The sequence below is a fragment of the Megachile rotundata genome, chromosome 5, assembly GCF_050947335.1.
Source record: "Megachile rotundata isolate GNS110a chromosome 5, iyMegRotu1, whole genome shotgun sequence".
Lineage (NCBI taxonomy): Eukaryota > Metazoa > Arthropoda > Insecta > Hymenoptera > Megachilidae > Megachile > Megachile rotundata.
The window spans coordinates 13477422-13497746 of NC_134987.1; the positions used below are offsets into that span (position 1 = coordinate 13477422).

General features: G+C 34.7%; 1 protein-coding gene across 4 annotated transcripts in view; it reads left to right on the top strand.

Annotated features, from left to right (window-relative positions):
- Positions 1–18347, top strand: part of LOC100876978 (zwei Ig domain protein zig-8) — a 547773-nt gene extending 529426 nt beyond the window's left edge. For 3 of the 4 annotated variants that reach the window (XM_012281711.2, XM_012281710.2, XM_076532264.1), the window contains one exon: positions 450–18347. In XM_012281711.2, the coding sequence (XP_012137101.1) occupies positions 450–541 (92 nt within the window). In that variant the 3' untranslated portion in view covers positions 542–18347. The remainder of the gene's footprint in view (positions 1–449) is intronic. The other variant, XM_076532263.1, reaches the window with a different exon arrangement.
- The last annotated feature ends 1978 nt before the right edge of the window (positions 18348–20325 follow it).

Below are 20325 nucleotides of genomic sequence, written 5' to 3' on the forward strand. Positions count from 1 at the left end.
CCTTTCTTTTACTGTAAATAATTAATTTAACTGAGTTATCGTCGATCGCAGCTGGCCAACATGGCGGCCCACGAGTTAATAAATCAGTAATAACGCCAGATATCAAATATTCTTCACTTCATAAATCATCACGAAAAGTGTCAATTGATTTATCAATGAATGATACTTCAATAGTAAAATATTTAAATGAAACAAAAATAGGTAACTCGTAGATCTGAGTCCGCAATAAAGCATTAAGTGCAGTTAATGATTTATATAACATTGGAATTTAGAGAATATCAATATCGTTTAAATAATTAACCTCAAAATGGAAAAATGTTTCATGCAAGTTGTTCCATAAATGAACGTTGATTCTTCATAAAGCAGTAATGTTAATTGTCTGTCAGTTTTCTAAAGGATAAACAGCAGCCATGGTGTTTGGAAAATTTAAGTGTTGTCCTTTGTTTCAGGAGAGTATCCCGCGGCAATGCAGCATGGCGGCCAAGCCAAGCAACCGAGGCTCTACTCCCTTCTGCTCTGTTTGTGTCTGCTGCTGTACTAACCGTTCCCCATTCTGGACCACTGTTCCTTTTCCCGGTCGTAAACGGTGAAACGAAGGACATGCACCGTGACGAACACAGCGATCGGGAACAAACGTCGAAGAAAGTACTCGCGTTCGTGCAACCGGAAATCACGGGTGGTGTAGTGACGCGTTATCGTTGTACCGTCGACGATAGAAAACACGAATCGACGACGAAACGTGAAAAAACCGAATGCCTGGAAGCCTAACACCGTCAAGAGGGGGTGTATCACGGAGGGTGCAGTTTCAGCGACGCAACAAAATGACTGATCGTAATCGTTGCTGAACACGCGACGCGGAACTCGCGACGAGTTCGCGGAACGATTAAGCTCCGTGCCTTGTCGGGGCGGAAATTGAGATGGCGGGAGGAACGGAACAAACCATCGGGACAAAAGCGAGGATCAGAATACAAAGGATCGTCTTTCCTCCGCAATTATTCAGCCACCCTGTCGGAACGTGTTACGAACGGAACAGGAAGACAAATAGGGGTTGAAAGGGGTGCGAAAGAGTGAGAAAAGTGAAATTTCGATCGACGGTGTTTCCTTCGCTCGTAATTCTGATCGTATCGCGTCGATCCTAAACGTCGATAATCACTCGTTAGAAACCAATGCAACATGGAAACGAGCGTTCGATTAATGCGCGAGTTTCCGCTTCGAATACGCGACGCTCACTTCCGGAACTCTAATCCTCGTTGTGTCATCGACAAAGACGAACTCGTGATAACAGAATCTCCGACGAGAATCGTGTGTAAGCGCAGACACTCTGACACTCCGTTATGAGCACCTAATTATTATAAATAATTTTTGGATGTTTTTACTGTTTTATGATATGAAGTTTAAGTTATACTTCAGTCGTTATCTATTGACAATGGTCTTAATTTTAACAATGCTTAAAATGTAACTATCTATTCACTCCTACATTTCAAATTTTAAAATGAACATAAATAATGTCATAAATAATTTAGTTGAAGGTATGTATGTCAGCTTTTGAATTGAAAATAAGTATATCAATTTCAAACTGAAAAAAAAGTGACAAAGAATATTCTTCATCTTGATGAAATCAATTCAAAAAATTTTATCACGTGATCCTATTATTGGGTATACAGGAATATGATTTTTTAAAAACAGACATTTTTTACTAACATAAAAAATTGTATATTCCTAACATTAACATATTACTAATAAAAACTTGTATATTTATCATCAGAATTTTTTAGTTGTAAAGTTGGATTTTATGTTTTCTCATTGCTTGTCAGTGACATCCTAATTTGAACAAATTATCATATAAATCCATAAAATTGATAACTCCAAAAATATATATATTAAGTAACTAATTTTATTAAAATTTTTACACACTAATTTTGTACCTAATTTTGTATCTATCAACGAAAACCTTGGAATATTTTTAACAATAAAAAGGGAAAATTTCAAGGTGTGCATAATGGAGTAACAGAGTGAAGACCCGAAGTTGAAGACTTTTTCTAATGGAAGCACAAGCTTTTCCATTCGTTTCATCAACATCCGATGTTCGATCGTTTCTCACATCTTCGCTTTCCTGTCTTTTATCAAGCTCTATACGAATCGTTGTAAGTTACGAGTTATGGTATTCATGTGTGCGAGAGACTTAGGTATACGATGAAAATTCTTGATAATTCGACTCAATTTGGTACGATGAAATTATACCATATATCGCTAATAAACCGTAAAATACTATTACACTTTCTTCTGTTTATTTTTATGTTTAATTATTTTATCACGTAGTGCTTAAGTATTTTTTATAATATTCACGGCGAAGACTCTGTTCAAAATATCTTGTTCTTAAAATTCTTGAAAAATGATGGATAGAGGCACATAATTTCACGAGATATTTTCAAAAATATTCCTCGACAAATTATTTCGACGGATACTAGTGGCAGAGGTCATTTCATGTGAACCAATTTTATTTTTAAACATCGCAATGTTTAATTACAATTTCCGATGCATTGTAATTCGCGTCATTTCAAAGGGAAATTGAAAACACGGTTCATAAAATTTTTACGCGGAAATACGAAACATACCGATATCGTGTCAGCCTTTTCTCGATAATCGACGAGAAGGTTTATTTCAGTTATTTATTTCATGGTTTAACAGCATCACGAACCAACAATGTTTAAACTAAAAAATCACCGTTTCTGTTGTTCCTTGTCCGAATTCCCTTTATAATAGAACGATACCGTTGCAAAAATTGAAAACAAAGAAAGATGAAAAATCGGTCGTTTGATTAAACGAGTCACGAGGCAAACGAACTTTTATAATTTGCTCTTTCCGTGAGGTAGTCGAGTTACACGAGAACTTTGATTTCAAAATGTAGTTCATTTTAATCAGATCCATCATAATCCACGTCATTTCTAAAACGGCTACGATGTTCGTGTCACGTAAACGTTCCTGCGAGGTCCCTTGATAGAATCTATCAGAGAAGTTGTCATTGTCATCGGGCGAGCTTAAAACGTTTAATTAAACGGTCAATTACCGTTGTATCTCCGGATGTAAATGTCAGCGTGAATTCCCTGAATTAATATTCGACGCCATTTTTGAAACGCGTTCTTCGAGCACGCTTTCTTGTTCGATGTCCAATCGATTGTTTCGACTCGGTGCACAATATCGGAATCCGAATTACGCGAATACGGAATAGTCACGTATGAAATTCGAACCGATAATGTTACGCATTGTGCACACTTTAAATTTTAAATCGGCTCTTTGGTGGAACTTTTCTTTCGCGACGATAAAAAGGAACAATCGGGCACGGATTCTAAAAGAAATGCGGAATAAATTGGAAACCCCTCTCAAGAAAATCTATGGAAGTCGTTTATAACGCGAACAAGGAGTAATAAATTCGATGCAAATAAGGTCGATAAGAATTGCATTAAATCTAATGGCAATTTAATGGACGGAACGGTCCTTTTAACATTAAAATACAAGAAAGTGAAAGGTAACTTGATTGATAATCGATAATTATAAATTCTTTTGCTTATACATCTTTTGTGCTGGTTATTGCCTTTTAGGGTAATTCGATAGTTCACATAAATATGGATGAAAGCTGTAACTTAGAATATTTTATCCTCAAAGATCAGTCATTATGAATAGTACTAAGCTGTTAAATGCTTTTAGCATTTGCTTACCTGTTAAATTATCTTCGGCCTCAAAAATTTTATTTTGAATTTAATTTTTAACTTCCTTGTTTTATTTGCAGCAATTAATCCAAAGTGTGTTTATCGAACCTTAAAGATCCAAATGTTTGGTAATATTGATTGATCAAATCCACGGAACGTTCGCCGCAGAGGCAGAAACTCGGTTCGATGTCGACCGACATCGAACACCAGGCAACTCGAATTTCAAAACTCGAAGAGAATTCTCGAACTTGTGAAAGTTATATCGATTTGCGGCAATCGACTAGTTTCATGGCGATTAATAAAACTTACGGGAATCAAAGAAAACTTGGGTGCCTGAAAAATCGTTCAACTTGCTTTTTATCGGGGTTAAAATTTCAATTTGTCGAACTAATTGTTGTTAAAATAATTGAGGTGAATCTGGGTGAGATGGTTAGGAGAAAGATGTAAGAATTGAGAGAAATTTTGGTAAAGAAGAATGAAAATATATTATTGATGTTTTAAAAATAAACTGTATATAATTGAAGTCATTGAAGAGTTCATTTATAAAAATACATAGAAATTCTTCCTTGACATAAAATAATGTATTATTTTACTATTTTAATATATTATTTTATGTAACTTCTCTCAACTCAAATACACAATTATTTAAAATTTAAATTTCGCGGTAGTCTGGCTGCAAAATGGCGGCTTTCCTAACCTCATCAAAATGGGTACTATTAATTGAACTTACAGTGTTAATGTACACAATATCCATTTAATAAGTACATAATTTATACAGAAACTGACCACCGTTTGTACAGAAACAACTATCATTAACTGTCACGTATACACACAGATTTGTGTCTGAACGTTTTCTAGAAAATAACGATCGCTTTTCGGCGCGTTTCCCTCGCTCCCGTGCTCTTCAGTCGCGCGATTGCGGTGGATTTTTTTCCCCTTGAAAATCGGCCGACTTTGCCGCAAAAAAGAGGAAGGAAGGAAGAGAGGAAAAAGTGCGCGCGAAACAAACGAGAGAAAAAAAAGGGAGGAAACAAGGGCAAAGACGGCGGTGGCGGCTGCAACAACGCAGGCATTCGCTGCTGCTTCGCCGCCATTTATCAAGCTAAACGCGAGGTGCACCGCATAATGTTCACGCCGAGGTTCTCCACCCTCAACCCTCGAGCGGAAGCGTCTGCATTGCATACTGCACTCGTCCATCGCCACAGAAATTCGCCTGTTCCATTCACACGTATGCGAATCTGCCTTTTTTTCGCCGAATTATCATCTGATCTGATTTAACATTCTCTTCTAAATTCATTTCTTGCTTGTCTCGTCATTGGAAATATGGGGAGGGTTGTAATAAAGTTTTGATCTTCTGATTACTTCACGTGTGTCATTGAAAATTCTAACTGCAATTGACTCGTAACATTAATTTGCTCAAGCTAGTGATGGCTTAGAAACATCTACCTCTTCTGAATTCACTTCTTGTTCATCGGTCAACGTCTCATCATTGAAAATATGGGGAGAGTTGTAATAAAGTTTGATCTTCTGATTACTTCACGTGTGTCATTGAAAATTCTAACTGCAATTGACTCGTAACATTAATTTGCTCAAGCTAGTGATGGCTTAGAAACATCTACCTCTTCTAAATTCACTTCTTGTTCATCTGTCAACGTCTCATCATTGGAAATCTAGGGAGGGTTGTAATAAAGTTTGATCTTCTGACGACTTCACGTGTGTCATTGAAAATTCTAACTGCAATTGACTCGTAACATTAATTTGCTCAAGCTAGTGATGGCTTAAAAACGCCTACCTCTTCTAAATTCACTTCTTGTTCATCTGTCAACGTCTCATCATTGGAAATATGAAGAGGGTTGTAATGAAGTCTTGATCTTCTGACGACTTCACATGTATCATTTTTTATTTTGTAACTGAATTTTTATAAGTGTTTTTCCACGTTCTACAATTTCTATAAATGAGAACCTAATTTAAAAATCTATAACTTATAATTAAAAATTGTATCACTTCCCAAGTCAAAAAATATCTCTTTTAACAACATATACAAACAAAAGCTAAATACGAGAGTGATTCCCGCTCTAATTCCTCAGGAAAAGTTTTATCAAAATCAATAACTGCACAATCGTAACGTCTCGTGAATGCACGTTAATTAATGAAAATTAAACAAATAAAATTGTGAATTTCAAGGCATTCGATGAACGCTGTTTCCCCAAATAATCCAATAAAACAAAATAAAATCACGGAGATCCTTTTCGCGAACACCAAACAAGAGAAACCAAGAACTTTCGCAGTCGCGAAACTCGCTTTAATTGAGGACTATCTTGAGACTATATTGTAGAAAACACAATAAAAACATATTTACCCTTTGACGAACTCTCTAACGAGCGCGTCGTTACAGTGTACACGAGAAATCTGAATATGTACTCGCGTAAATGAAGATACACGTTTGTACAGTGAAAGCAAGAGATTCAAAAAAAGTAAGATAAAAGAACAACTAGATGAAAAGACGTGGTCGGTCCAAAAGGCAAAGATACCTTCGGTAGCGTCTTCGTTTTAACGACGGTCAACGTTGTCGTTCGCGATAAAAATTCATAGGAATTTCCCCGCGTTGAATAATGAATACCGGCTTGTTTTAATCATTCCGGCGGAGAAATGGTCAGATCACAATTACGCGAACTCTCGTGCATCATACGTATCCAAAGTTTCGTGGCCGCGCAATTTCCGGTCTCGCGGATTATATTGAAAACGCTCAGATTGTTATTTCCGTGGTCGAAACGGACGACACTAAAAATAACGTTTATTCTTGTCGATGATAAATACCGGGAGAAAAAGAAGGCCACCGGAAGGGGAGGAAATGATACCAGAGGACAGTTTTGTCTGGACAAACAAAGATAACGTTGGAAGACACCTTTTTATTGATCGGTCCTCGTTAACGCAACATCCACGGAATACTTATTTTCCTCGATTGCTGAACCTTTGACGCGTCATTCTTACTTTGAAGGATTCGACAAATAACGGGGTCAGAAAAGGACTTTTATTCGATTAACTTTTTTACGTGAGAACAAAATCGGAATTGAGAAGATTAATAGGTTTTAATATCGTCTCTTGTAACTTCAATTCTTTATTTTATTTTTATAATTGTGAAACCTTATAATTTCTATAACGATGAAACATTGCAACATAGGTTTTCAGACATATTAGAGGTTAGGTTTTCCGATTAACCCTCGTTTGCAGTAACAAAAGAAAGATAATTTAACTAATTTATTTATGTATAATTATTACTGGTACGTCTTTTGTCAAAAGATAAGGGTATTATAAATGACTATAAGCAAAAAGTGTAAAACCCGATAAACGAGTCTGTCAGACAGAAGATAAAAGGGGAGCATTATCTTGGTATTTAACGAAAGCTTGACATTTCTATCGATAAGTGTTCGCATATATTCCGATAGTGCATATTTGTTGAACCGTTAATGAAAGTTGAAACGCAAAGTAAGCGACCCAGATTAAAAGTGAGGCTGGAAACGAAACGGATTCGAAAATGTATTTTACATGGCACAAAGGGAACGCGGGGCAAAGGTGGAAAAGAGGAAGGTAGGAAAATGAGAAGACGTCTGTCCGTGACGAGAAAGATAACACTCGTCTTGCTTAACGACCGTGGCTCTACATCACGCTCGCCGTGTCATTCATTCCAGAGAAACGTACGTACACCGGCAAAGAAATATATTCGTCTTTTGTTACCGGCTGAAAAAATAATTATAAATTGTCCCGACAAAACCGCCGGTTGACTATTATGATAGACGAGAACGACGACGCGAGATAATGAACGCGAGACAGATTTAATGATCGTTTTTTACCGACCTATCTTCCCGGCAATTCGTTTCAATAAAGTTACCAGGGAAAATAATCAATGATAATTCGCTGCTGCGGTTTAGTTGTCATATGCGATATAAAAACGCGACATAGTGCAAAACCATAACAGGTATTATACTTTAAAATTCCTGAATTCTTCTATGCTTGAATATCTCTAGATATGAATTCGTCTAAGCTTGTATATACCTTTGGTTCCGAATGTCCCTAGATTCTAATATCTCTAAATACGTATATTTTTTAATTGCAGTATACTTTGATTTAAATATCTCCAAGCCTAGGTACCTCTAGAACCGAATATCCTTAGTTTCAAATATCTACAGGACCAAATATCCCTAGGGTCGATATCCACATATTCGAATATCCCTAGATCCAAATATCCTAATGTTCAAATATTCCTAAGTCCGAGCATCCCTAAGTACGAATATCTCTAGATCCGACTATCCCAGGGCCGAATATCCCTAGGTCCAAATATCTCTAAGATCGAATATCCCTAGGGCCGAATATCCCCTAGATCCAAGTATTCCTTGATCCAAATATCCTTAGGGCCGAATATCCCTAGATCCGAAGATCCGTAAATCCGAATATCCCTAGGTCCAAATATCCCTAAGATCGAATATCCCAAGGGCCGAATATCCCTAGATCCAAATATTCCTAGATCCAAATATTCCTAGATCCAAATATTCCTAGATCCAAATATTCCTAGATCCAAATATTCCTAGATCCAAATATTCCTAGATCCAAATATTCCTAGATCCAAATATTCCTAGATCCAAATATTCCTAGATCCAAATATCCCTAGAGCCGAATATCCTTAGGGCCGAATATCCCTAGATCCAAAGATCCGTAAATCCGAATATCCCTAGGTTCAAATATCCCTAGAATCGAATATCTCTGGGGCCGAATATCCCTAGGTTCGAATATGTCTAGATCCAAATATCCCTAGATCCGAATATTTCTATGGCCGAATATCCCTAGCTTCAGATTCCCCTACATCCGAATATCCCTAGATCCCGATATCTGAATATCCAAATATTCCTAAAACTGTTTCTGGTTTCAAATATCCTGAGTTCCAAATATCTCCAGAATTTAATGTTCCTAGATCCTATATCTTAAAATCTAATTATGTTTGAACTAAAATATCCCTAGATGCGAATGTTCCTAAACTCGAATATCTCCAGACCTGACTATTGGATTTTTAATATATCCCTAGATCCGAATATTTCCGAATGCAAATATTTCCCTATGTCGATAGGTATTTTCGTGCTAACAGGAAACTTTATTTTGAACCATCGTAAGAAGCATAAAAATCGTAATTAAATCATTGCAGCGAAACTGTAATACGACGGTTCATTACCGTCGTAAAATAAATATTACACGGTTGTTTTTATCGCTAGCACAAAGCTGATCATATCAGGTTTAATCTGCTTACGTGCGATAAAAGTGGCAATAAACCGGACTATCTCGTATTTTTAGTTAGCTTCTAGGAATGCAATCTTGTTGCACGAAGTAATTGGCGATTAATTTCGAAATTGCAATGTCGAACGAGTAATACGATCGTGCGCTTCGTCGTATAAACGCGTGTATTTACATACGCGATCAGACGTTCATTGTTGTTCGCCGGGAAATTAATTCGTGATCGATCAACATGTGCATATTACGCTTCGTTGTATTTTATCAAATTTGACTTGCAAATTTATGAGAATCAGATATGAAGAAAAGGGAATTTATCGTTAATTTTAACCATTCGACGACATTATTAATTTATTCGACCTACTTTGGTCGTTTCATTTATTGGATCACTGGTATATGTGTACGAGTAATTATACTTTTATATGGAGAAACTGTGTGAGATATTTAGGATATTTTTACAGTGTTCTTCAATTCTTAGAAAGTTATATTTTTAGATTTTATGTAGCTCTTTAGTTGTTCATAATACGATGGAGTCTCGCTATATGGCCCTAGATGAGATTATAGAAACTGAAACAGTTGTGGAGTACAATGCTAACTAATACAATTGCATTTCCATACAGTGCTATTTTATCAAAAATTCTGAAACAAAACATCTGAAAATTAAATTCAAAATAAAATTCTACATTTCTAAATTTTTTAAATTGAATTCTTTAATTTAGAAATGAAAGTTTGCAATTCTTTAATTTCAAAATATCTACATTTCTGAACTAGGAAATTTATGAGTTTGAATTTCTAACTTTGAAAATGTTTAAATATCTAAATTTCTAAATTCGAAAATGTTCAAACAAGTAAATTTCCGAATCAAAAAATATTTAAATATAAAAATAGCAACAATTAAAGTTTCATAAACTAGTAAATTTGTACTAACGAATCCGTTCAACAAATCCCGCAATCAATATGTAAAAGCTGAACCCGAATGGACAAAGAAAAAAAACAAACCGAGGGATGAAGAATAAAAAGCACGAATGCAACCGGTGTGCAAATTTTGCATGATGAGCGTGAACAGCAATTTGATCGTTATATTTTCGTTATACGCGTTTCATCAGGGATACGTGGTTGTTTACGAATTCGCAAGATTTCAATTTACAATGTTGGTAATCAGATAAAAAAAATAGGTTGAATGCAGAGTGCAACTGCAATTTGCGTTAACGTGCATCGCGCTGCACTCGATGAACTTTCCCTCGATGTCCGCGAGAAAAATTGAGAAAAATTTTGTTGCAAAATAAAAATCAAAAACAGCAATAAACTGGGATCGACGAGGTGAAAAAAGTATGGAAAACCGACGAATTGCAAATGAGATATATTCTGTTTATTAATATTTATTTATTCTATACATTAATTTATTTTATTACGTTAATTTATTCAATACTTTATGCATTTAATAAAAGTTCATATATTTTGCTGTTATTATTGGCAATATTATTGTTAATAATATTGTTAATAATACAAGATATTGCTGATAGTAAATAACAGTGTTATTTAATATAAATTATTTATTATAAATAAATTATAAATTTATTATAAATTTATTATAAATAACATTGGTATTATTGTTAACAAAATGGCATGTCATTATTAATAACAGTGTGTTATTAAATTACAATATATATTGAAAGCATTAAATAAAACTGATATCACATTCAAAGAGGAATGTCGGTAAATTATGAAATACGAACGTTATTCACCAAATTAATACCAACTCATTATACACCACAAATTGAATTATCATTTGTACAATCAGTATGTCGAGCTCTGTGTAAATATATTAACTAATTGATAAATCATTCAGTTATTATATCATTTCCATATTCATCCGGTGTATAAATCGAATACTACATCATTTCTCGTTTATTTCTGTAACCTTTACTCTAAAACACAGTGCTATTGAGAGAAGGTCACTGATGGAACTAGTATTTTTTTCTAAGGTTAATTCCTAACTTTACTATTACTATTAACACTCTGCAACACTCACGAGATTTTTAAAAATTTTATAGATAATTTTTTAATTTAAAAACTTTTTAATTTGCAAATTAAGGGATTTTTTAATTTGCAAATTAAGGGATTTTAAAATTTGCAAATTAAGGGATTTTAAAATTTGCGAATTAAGGGATTTTAAAATTTGCAAATTAGGGAATTCATAAATATGCAAATTTAAGAATTTTTAGATTTGCAAATTGAAGAATTTACACACTTACAAAGTAATGAATTGTTACATTTGTAAATAAAGGAATTTACGAATTTGCAAATTTTAGAATGTACAAACTTGCAAAATACAGAATTTACAAATTTGCAAATTAAAGAATCTACCAACTTGAAAATCTAAAAACTTAAAAACTGAAAAATCTAAAGACTTGAAAATTGAAAAATTTGAAGTCTAAAAAATTGGTGAGTTTCTAAATTTGAAAACCTGGAAAATGAAATTAATATTGTAAATTTATGATCCTAAGTTTTAATCCCGTATTCCGTTTTTTTCGTTTTATCCAATTGAGAAAGTTTGGAACGTCTGACCGCGAACATCTGCAACTACTCGTTGAACTCTGCCGCTAGGATCCTAATTTCAATAAACATCCTGAAGCAACTTTCCGCGAACGCAAATTCTGTTTTATAAATATTTATTTTAAAACTGTTGATGACCTTTCATACGCGATAACCAGATAAACAACAACACGCCGAACTGAAAAAAGCTCTAACGAATTATATTCAGTCGAGAAACAGTTTTTAACAAGCTGTAAAGCTGAGTGAAAGAACGAATGTGTTTTTCGCGTACATTTTGGTCCGCAATTTCAATAGGTAAATCAAGGAACGTGGTGTACCGAATATGTGGGCGCAATGTGTGGATTAGTATTCACCTCGACACACCGGCGAGCTACAGAAATCCACACGTGATTTTACAAAGTCCTCGTATCGTGCATCGAATCAGCAACAACTGAAAGATTTCGTGAAACATCGTTGTATAATATTACTAAAAAGCAATTACTTCGACCCTTCTTCAAATTTTCGAATTGCAAATTAATCTTCATATATCAACACTTGGTCCGAATAACATAACATCGAAAGAAACATAACCTATTTCCATGTTATTCCTATTAGGTGTCGATATACATTTTCAAATTATCATATCAACACGATTCAAATTAATAAATTTATATGTTTTAAATTGTTTTATAAGTTACAGTTTTAGAGTATCATCGTGATTCGTTATCTGAAGAAGGGTCAATTAACATACGCGTTATCAGTTAATTGAAAGTTGTATTGTACTGTTTTCTAGATTATGCTACATAATTTGATTTTAATCCGTAAATCAGATGGAGCACAAAATTATAGTCTCATATGGGAAATCGGAGGTGTTAAATTCAATGCGTGATACTGGTAGCGCACGTGTTAATGTATAATGGAGAGCATAGTAGGATTCGCTAGGGAAAATGGCGACGTAGGAAGAGATTAGTAAATTTGAAAATTTATGAGCTATTGAATTTGGATTCTCAGAAAATTTTGGACTTTATTTTTGAGTAGTGAAATGTTAGATTTTGGGAATTTGGAGATTTGATGATTTGTGGATTTGGGGATTTGGAAATTAGGAAATTTCAAGATTGGAATTGATAATTTAATGAGTTGCGAAATTGGAAGATTTGTAATTTGGAAAATTTGGGAATTTGGGGATTTCGGAATTTCAGAATTTCGGAATTTGGGAATTTGGGAATTAGGAAGTTGGAAATTAAGGAATTGGGGCATTGTGGAATTGGGGAATTTTGGAATGAGGAAATTAGAGAAATTTAGGAATTTGTGGATTTGGGAATTTGGGAATTTGGGAATTTGGGAATTTGGGAATTTGGGAATTTGGGAATTTGGGAATTTGGGAATTTGGGAAATTTGAGAAATTAGGGAAATTGTTGAAATTTAGAAATTTTGGATTTTGAGGATTTGGGAATTTGGGGATTTGGGGATTTGGGGATTTGGGAATTTGGGAATTTGGGAATTTGGGAATTTGGGAATTTGGGAATTTGGGAAATTTGTGAAATTAGGGAAATTGTTGAAATTTAGAAATTTTGGATTTTGGGGATTTGGGAATTTGGGGATTTGGGGATTTGGGGATTTGGGGATTTGGGGATTTGGGAATTTGAGAATTTGGGAATTTGGGAATTTGGTAAATTTTGGAATTTGTGAAATTTAGGAAATTGGGGAAATTAGAGAAATTTAGGAATTTGTGGATTTGGGAATTTGGGAATTTGGGAATTTGGGAAATTTGAGAAATTAGGGAAATTGTTGAAATTTAGAAATTTTGGATTTTGGGGATTTGGGAATTTGGGGATTTGGGAATTTGAGAATTTGGGAAATTTGGGAAATTGTAGAAATTAGGGAAATTTGGGAAATTCGGAAAATTTGGAAATTCATCAATTTAGAAATTTGGAAAATTTGATAGTTGAAAATTTGAGAATTCGGGAAATTCGAAATTTCTAAAATTTGATAATCGAAAATTTAGAAAATTTGAAAATTCATTTTAGACCTTTTTGACTTATTTGAAAATTTGTAAAATTGAAATTTAACTAATCTGAAAATTTATAAAATTATAATTTAACCAATTAAAAAATTTGTAAAATTGAAATCTAACTAATTACAATTTTGTAAAATTGAAATTTAATTAATTTAAAAATTTGAAGAATTGTTAAAAATTTTTCAGTTTCTCATATTAGACTTAAACTTGAAAACGAATAATAAATATCTTCCCTTCGCCATCTACCAAAGAAATTCTAAATTGCTCCCAATTATACAATTCGTTAAAATCTTAACCGTGTTCATTTATGCGACTGAAACGTCCAATCTGAATCATACTTTGCTCGTACTCTACGTTTTTACCAATCGTTATCAAGTTTTTGTACAAACTAGATACCTACTCTATGTACGTAAACTGATCGAGTAATCACTATAATGTGTGAGAGGTCTGCGAGAAAGACGTGTTCCTGACATAATATTGCGATTGTATACGAACTCAAAATCATCTATCACATATTCTCGAGATGATACTCGGATCGATAACCGTATGTGTACGTACGTAAAGCATCATGGCCGTACTAATTTCATCGATCCCCGTGCAAATTCGTACTAATACTATTATCAAGCTTTCTATTAAGTTGTTGCGCATCAGATGATCGATTTTGAAAGTCTGACACAAAAATAGCTCTTAATTCTAAAGTTAAATCAAGTTAAACGTAATACAAAATGGCTGACTCGAAGGTTAGCTATGTAACTTTCACTCGCTTTTAAATCAGTTTTAAATTCGATGTTTCTTTCCAACACAAGTCCCAGGCCATTTGATGTGCAACAACTGATAAGTGAATAGAAACACGGCCAACGAGAGAATCGACACCCGTAGATAACGATTTTGATAAACTTACTCGTACGTTAGTTCGATGGAAATACGAACAATCATGGAAGATTCGAATCGGTATGAGAAGAGAAATGGGGAAATGGAGTCTCTAACTGATCAAACACGATCAGTGTACTTTCCTCGGGTGTAAATATGTATTTAAAGATCGTTTAGTTGTTTAGTTCGCTTGGGACAATATCTAACGACGACGACGACGTACTGCATGGCTGGTTACATTATCATTCGTTTTGTATGATACGCTGTACATGTATATTTTGACCAACGGACGACAATTATCGTTGTGATCGTTAAACGGGGTTAAATACACGAGTGAACGTCAAAATTCAAACGACGGACAAAGAGGAAAACGAGTTAACTATTATTAATGTCGTTAAGGGAAATGATACGAGTCGTCTCAAACAATGTAATCACGGTACCGTGTAATATAAGAGCTCTGGTAGTTTGATAAATCGAGCGTAAAAAAGATTACATCTAATATTATATCGATATGCGTATACACGTACACACGAACATACACACACCCGTAATTACTGTAACACAACATTACTGTCGTTGTAACGTTATCGCCTAGTCTGTGTGAAGAAAATAAAAGAAGTGCAAAGAGAGTTAATTGCTGTCATATCGCGTCTCACGAATGACGAATGAACGGAAGAACTGTGAATACGTTTGCCTGCACAATCGTCTGCGCGTGGAAGAATGGGGATGAATGTGAACATGTTCGTCACACTTGATGGAGTTTAGAGAACTCCATTTAAATAGAGAACGGTGATTTTCGTAAACTTGATAAAATTATATTGACTCTAAGATGTTCTTGGAATTGGCAGCATAATTGGCTATCTGGTATTGCATGTGGTGAAGTATTGCTAGTGGAAAGTTGATCGAATGGTATTAAATGTGGTAATATACATATGTGTGTGTTACATATGGTGGCTATGCATGGACATTGATGGAAGACGTTGAAGTTTGCGAAGTTAGAGTTTTCGAATTGGAAGCTTGAAAATTAAGTTAGTTAAGAATTTGATACCTTGAGAACTTGCGAACTTGAGAATTTAAAAATATACAAATTTGAGAATTTAGAAATGTAAAAATTTAAAGATCTGGAAACTTGAAACTTGGAAAATCTGATAATCTAGAAATCTGAAAATTTAAAAATCTAAAGATCTAACAATCTGAAGATCTAAAAATCCGAAGACCAACAAGTCCAAAGATCTAAAAATCCAGAGATCTCAAAGTCTAAAAATGTAAAACTTAAAAATCTAAAAATCTAGAAACCCAGAAATCTAAAAATCTAAAAATCTAGAAACCCAAAAATCTAAGAATCTAAAAATCTAAAAATCTAAAAATCTAGAAACCCAAAAATCTAAGAATCTAAAAATCTAAAAATCTAAAAATCTAAAAATCTAAAAATCTAAAAATCTACAAATCTACAAATCTAAAAATCTAAAAATCTAAAAATCTAAAAATCTAAAAATCTAAAAAGCAAAGTATCCGAAAATCTGGAGACTTGTTACGTTGCATTTGTCACTTCACGATTTATCTTTAAAATTCATAGCTGCCACTATCGACAACCTCCACAGCAATAAACTATCAATTCCGTGAATCCCATTGTGATTTTCAAACAATTACGAACTTTTGTGACGAACAATCCCTACGCGCGGAACAAAGGGCGAGTGAACGAGTAAGCAAAAATGTACGCATGTAAATAGTCGTTAAACCAAATATTCTGCGCATGACCAGAGAAAGAACAAGCGGAATGAATTCGAGCATGATAGAAAAGTTTCGTCGATTTCGAGGATGTCGAATCATTCGTCAAAGGAGATATTAAACAATCTTCTCCCTTGAAATTAAGCGATGTTCTTCTTTGAAATTAAACGATCTCCTTCAAAATTAAAGTCTCCCTCGAATCTACGATGTTTTTTCTGCGACTCGTTACAATTGTGAATATGTAAGTAAAATAGAGGAAGCGTTACGTAGACGTAAAGTTTATTCGAGGAGAAAGAGCTTGAAGATTGTGTGAAGGTATGAAACGGACCTGATTCGTTCAATCGTGTTGGTCGTTTACGGTTCGAAAAAGTAACGAAAGAATGCAAAGTGAAAAATAAGAATGAGAAGCCAGAAGAGGTTTCCATTTGACGTTAGAACAATCGTACACAAATTTTAACATTTCACGTCTTAAATTATAACATAAATTACATTACCGATTTTATCAACTCTAAAATATACAAACTATGACAATTTAAAGTCACGAAGAATTTACTTAAGAATATACACAAGGACTTTGTTCAAATACGTTTATACACGGTGTCTAATATTCACATCTCGATCACTATTGTTCCAAACGATGAATGTTACAGAAATTGAGATTTGGAAGAAAGAATATTTTGATGTCATCAACTTTTTCCATATGGAAACTCAATTTATAAAGATTAACTTGTAACAATTACATTAAACCCAATTTTTCGTTGAACTGAAACGAAGAAGTTAATCATCCATCCAATCTTCGACTCCAGAGTGCACGTCCAAAATCGATTGTTCTAGCGTCGAAGATCGTTACTAGCGAAACTGGTCCCTGTTGCACAAAACTTTTTGAACACTTTTTACACCGTCGCGTCCTCGACTTTCGAGATATTTTCTAACGTTATTATCTTTTGAACGAGCGTCCCGTTAACACTGCCCTCGATCACGAATAAACGAGACTAACGAGAGCCATCGATCTTAGCCAAGTTCGAACTGTACATTATTCTACTCTCTATTAATCGAACTCTATTAATCCATCATTTGATATCAATTTCGTTTGATCGTCACATTCATTCGTTTTTATTGAATTTTATTACATATTTTCGCTGTCCTTTTTATACCCTTCGTGTCACTTTTGATGGTGCGAGATCATACGGATATACAGGGAGTAACGTTAGATGGGGATGAAAGTTCAAAACACTCACTGCCTTTGAAACGTGCATTCCAGTTTCGAGTGGCGTGTTGTGACATCACAGACAAATTGACCGCTGCGTGTACACCCTTGAATGGCCAATGTATCGAATAAAGAACGACCGCATTGTATGAATTTCGTCCGACTAGCCAGTTCATTCGACGTGAGCCGCATGCGAAAGAGAGATTGTGTACGCGTGTAAATATTGTCGAATTACTTCGATTATCGCAGGGGCAGATCCAATTGTTATACAGGGTGAAATTATAATTTTGAAACGCTGAACGAGGATTTTATCGAGTACTGATGGGGTTGAAATTTTTTTTCTTCGTTTCTTTTTGATAATTTGACTTTGATGCAGTTTGCGATTTGCAATTTGCTCTTAACTTCAATTCTTGAATATCATATTTAGATCTTCAGTACATTATTGCGAGTACATTATTACTTCATTTTGTCTCGACAAATTTTTTTCTGTCGTCCGCCATTTTATTTCTATCCGCCATCTTGATTCGATTACATCACATACCCTATATGTGACCATATATTACAGCAAATGTGATCGTATTAATAATTTTACTAATAAAAGTATTAAATTAAAAGTCTAATGAACGTAACTATATTCTAAGTTACAAATTAATTTTTTAAGTTATGTAATTCTTTTGAACCCCCTTTGGATCCGCCTCTGATGGAACGAGATCTTGAACAAGATGGATAACGGTTAAAAACAACGTTGAAACGCGAAAATAAGAGGAAAATGATACGACTCACTTGTACATTAATATCGTTTTAAGTTAAACACCATTCGACTAAGTCACAGCGATCAACACGAAAATGGCTGTCCTCTGTTTTACATCTAACATAAAAGTTTGCGTTTCAGACACGCCGTACCACTCATAGATAGGCTAAAAATATACTTAATAAGTGTTTCGTCTAGCCTACGATGTATATTGTATCTATAATCAGAAAATAAATTATCGACCGTAAACCTCGATGGCATTTTCGATGTCTGTGAATTAATATCCGACCAATGGGGAATGTCGAGGGATATTGAAATTTTCAGCGTTCCGTCCCTGTACGACGAAGAAACTATCGCGGAGCGGCAAAAGTGAACGGCGATATTTAACGAGGGAAATCGTTGACATTGTTGATGAATTGTTGTGGTAAGTAATTTCACGAGTTAACGCCTCATTTTGAGTTAAATATACGTAATAAGCGAAGTACATTTCTAAATATACTCATTCGTTCTAAATTTTTAAATAAAAATTAGGAAACTGATGCAAATACTCAGAAGTCAATTTGACATACGTAATAAAGACAAATAAAAATAATTAAATTAAATTCTTCTTAATCATTAACGACACTGTAAAAACAGAAAATTCTTCAGATTATACGGAATTAAGTAAGAAGTTGGTTAGATCCAAGGAGCAATCAATCGTGTCTACGCACGACGAATGAAGTCACTAATAACCACGTAGCAATTACAGTAGACAGAGTTACAAAGCCTGATATGTGGGTGGTCGATGGAAGCCATTCTGAATCAAGTTTGCTGAAGCATAAACGTTAGACACGCGACATACGAATTTGCATGAACGATGCATTATCTACACGTGTAATGTGACATTGCCACCCCTCGATTACCGAAGTCATGGTTGCCTGCAATTAGACCACCTGCGGTTTGGCCTCAGCTGATCTTCACGATTATCTGTTCCACCCTAACAGGCACCCCTAAACCTTTCAATTTGTCTTCGAGTGGTGATTCACTGGTCCATTCGTATTGTACAATCTACTATTTCTAGACTACGTGCTCAGATTACCCCTATATAAATCCCTAGATGCATAGATTTCTGCTTTGGTTAATCTTTGTGGATCCACATTGTTTTATTCCTGGATTTCTTGTTTCAAATTCTTTTTAGATCTCTATGTCCCTAGATACTTGTGTTCTCATATCCCGATGTCCTTAGATTCCTGTGTTCTCAGATCCCTATGTCCCTAGATTTTTTTATTTCTAAGTCGTTACATCACTACTTCTCTAAGTTCCTTAATTCCTAAGTCTCCAAATCTTCAATGTTTCCAAATTCTATATCCTCAGGTTCCTATATCCTTAGACCTACAAATCTCCTACGTCACTAAATCCCATTTTAAAGTCTTTAAATAAGAGACAGAAGACCTTTCTCTAAAACTCCAAATTCTTAAATCCCTAATAATTGTAACTTCAACCTTTGCACCTACCACCACTTTTACAATGTGATAAAAACGATCTCCTTTGAAAGTGCTAATATTCCCATAAGTCTTAAATTCTGTGGTGCCACAAGTGTCTCATCCTGCAAGTGAACTCCGTGGACTCCCAAACAAAAGAAAAATTCAGTTTGTTACACTCGAACAGTAAAAAGGTGAAGCGGTGAAAAATGTCTGAGAACAATGAAAGAATGACCGTCGTCTTTGTAACACGAACAAAGAGGCTACTTCACGATTAAAACTTCCCCGGAAGATCGTTCATGGTGTAAAAATTTATTAACACCTCTCTGCTCTTACCTCCGCTCTTCCACGATAACATAAAGCGCGACATAAAAGTAGCTTCACCGTGTAACGGCATCGATGCAAGCGCCATGTTCAACGGTTTATCCGCTTAGCAACAAGCGACGCGATATATCGAAATTCCCACTGAAGAATCAAAGGGTCCGAACAGCTCGTGTATAAATATCTGGCAATCAATGGGATCAACGCACAATGTTTCGGGTACAATGGATGGTGCGAGCAGTCGTCGTAACTATTGAAATGATCGATCTTTGATCCTAGTTCTGTGATACTTTTTTTACGGGAATTTGCGTATGGGTTGGTTGTTGCAGGGGAATATTTCGGATTTGTTTACGGGGCTTTTGAGATTCAAGGTTTTTTAATTATATTGAGGTATGGTGGTATATAAGGGGAATAGTAGATTAGGTAGAAACTAGTGAGTTGGGTATTAAGTG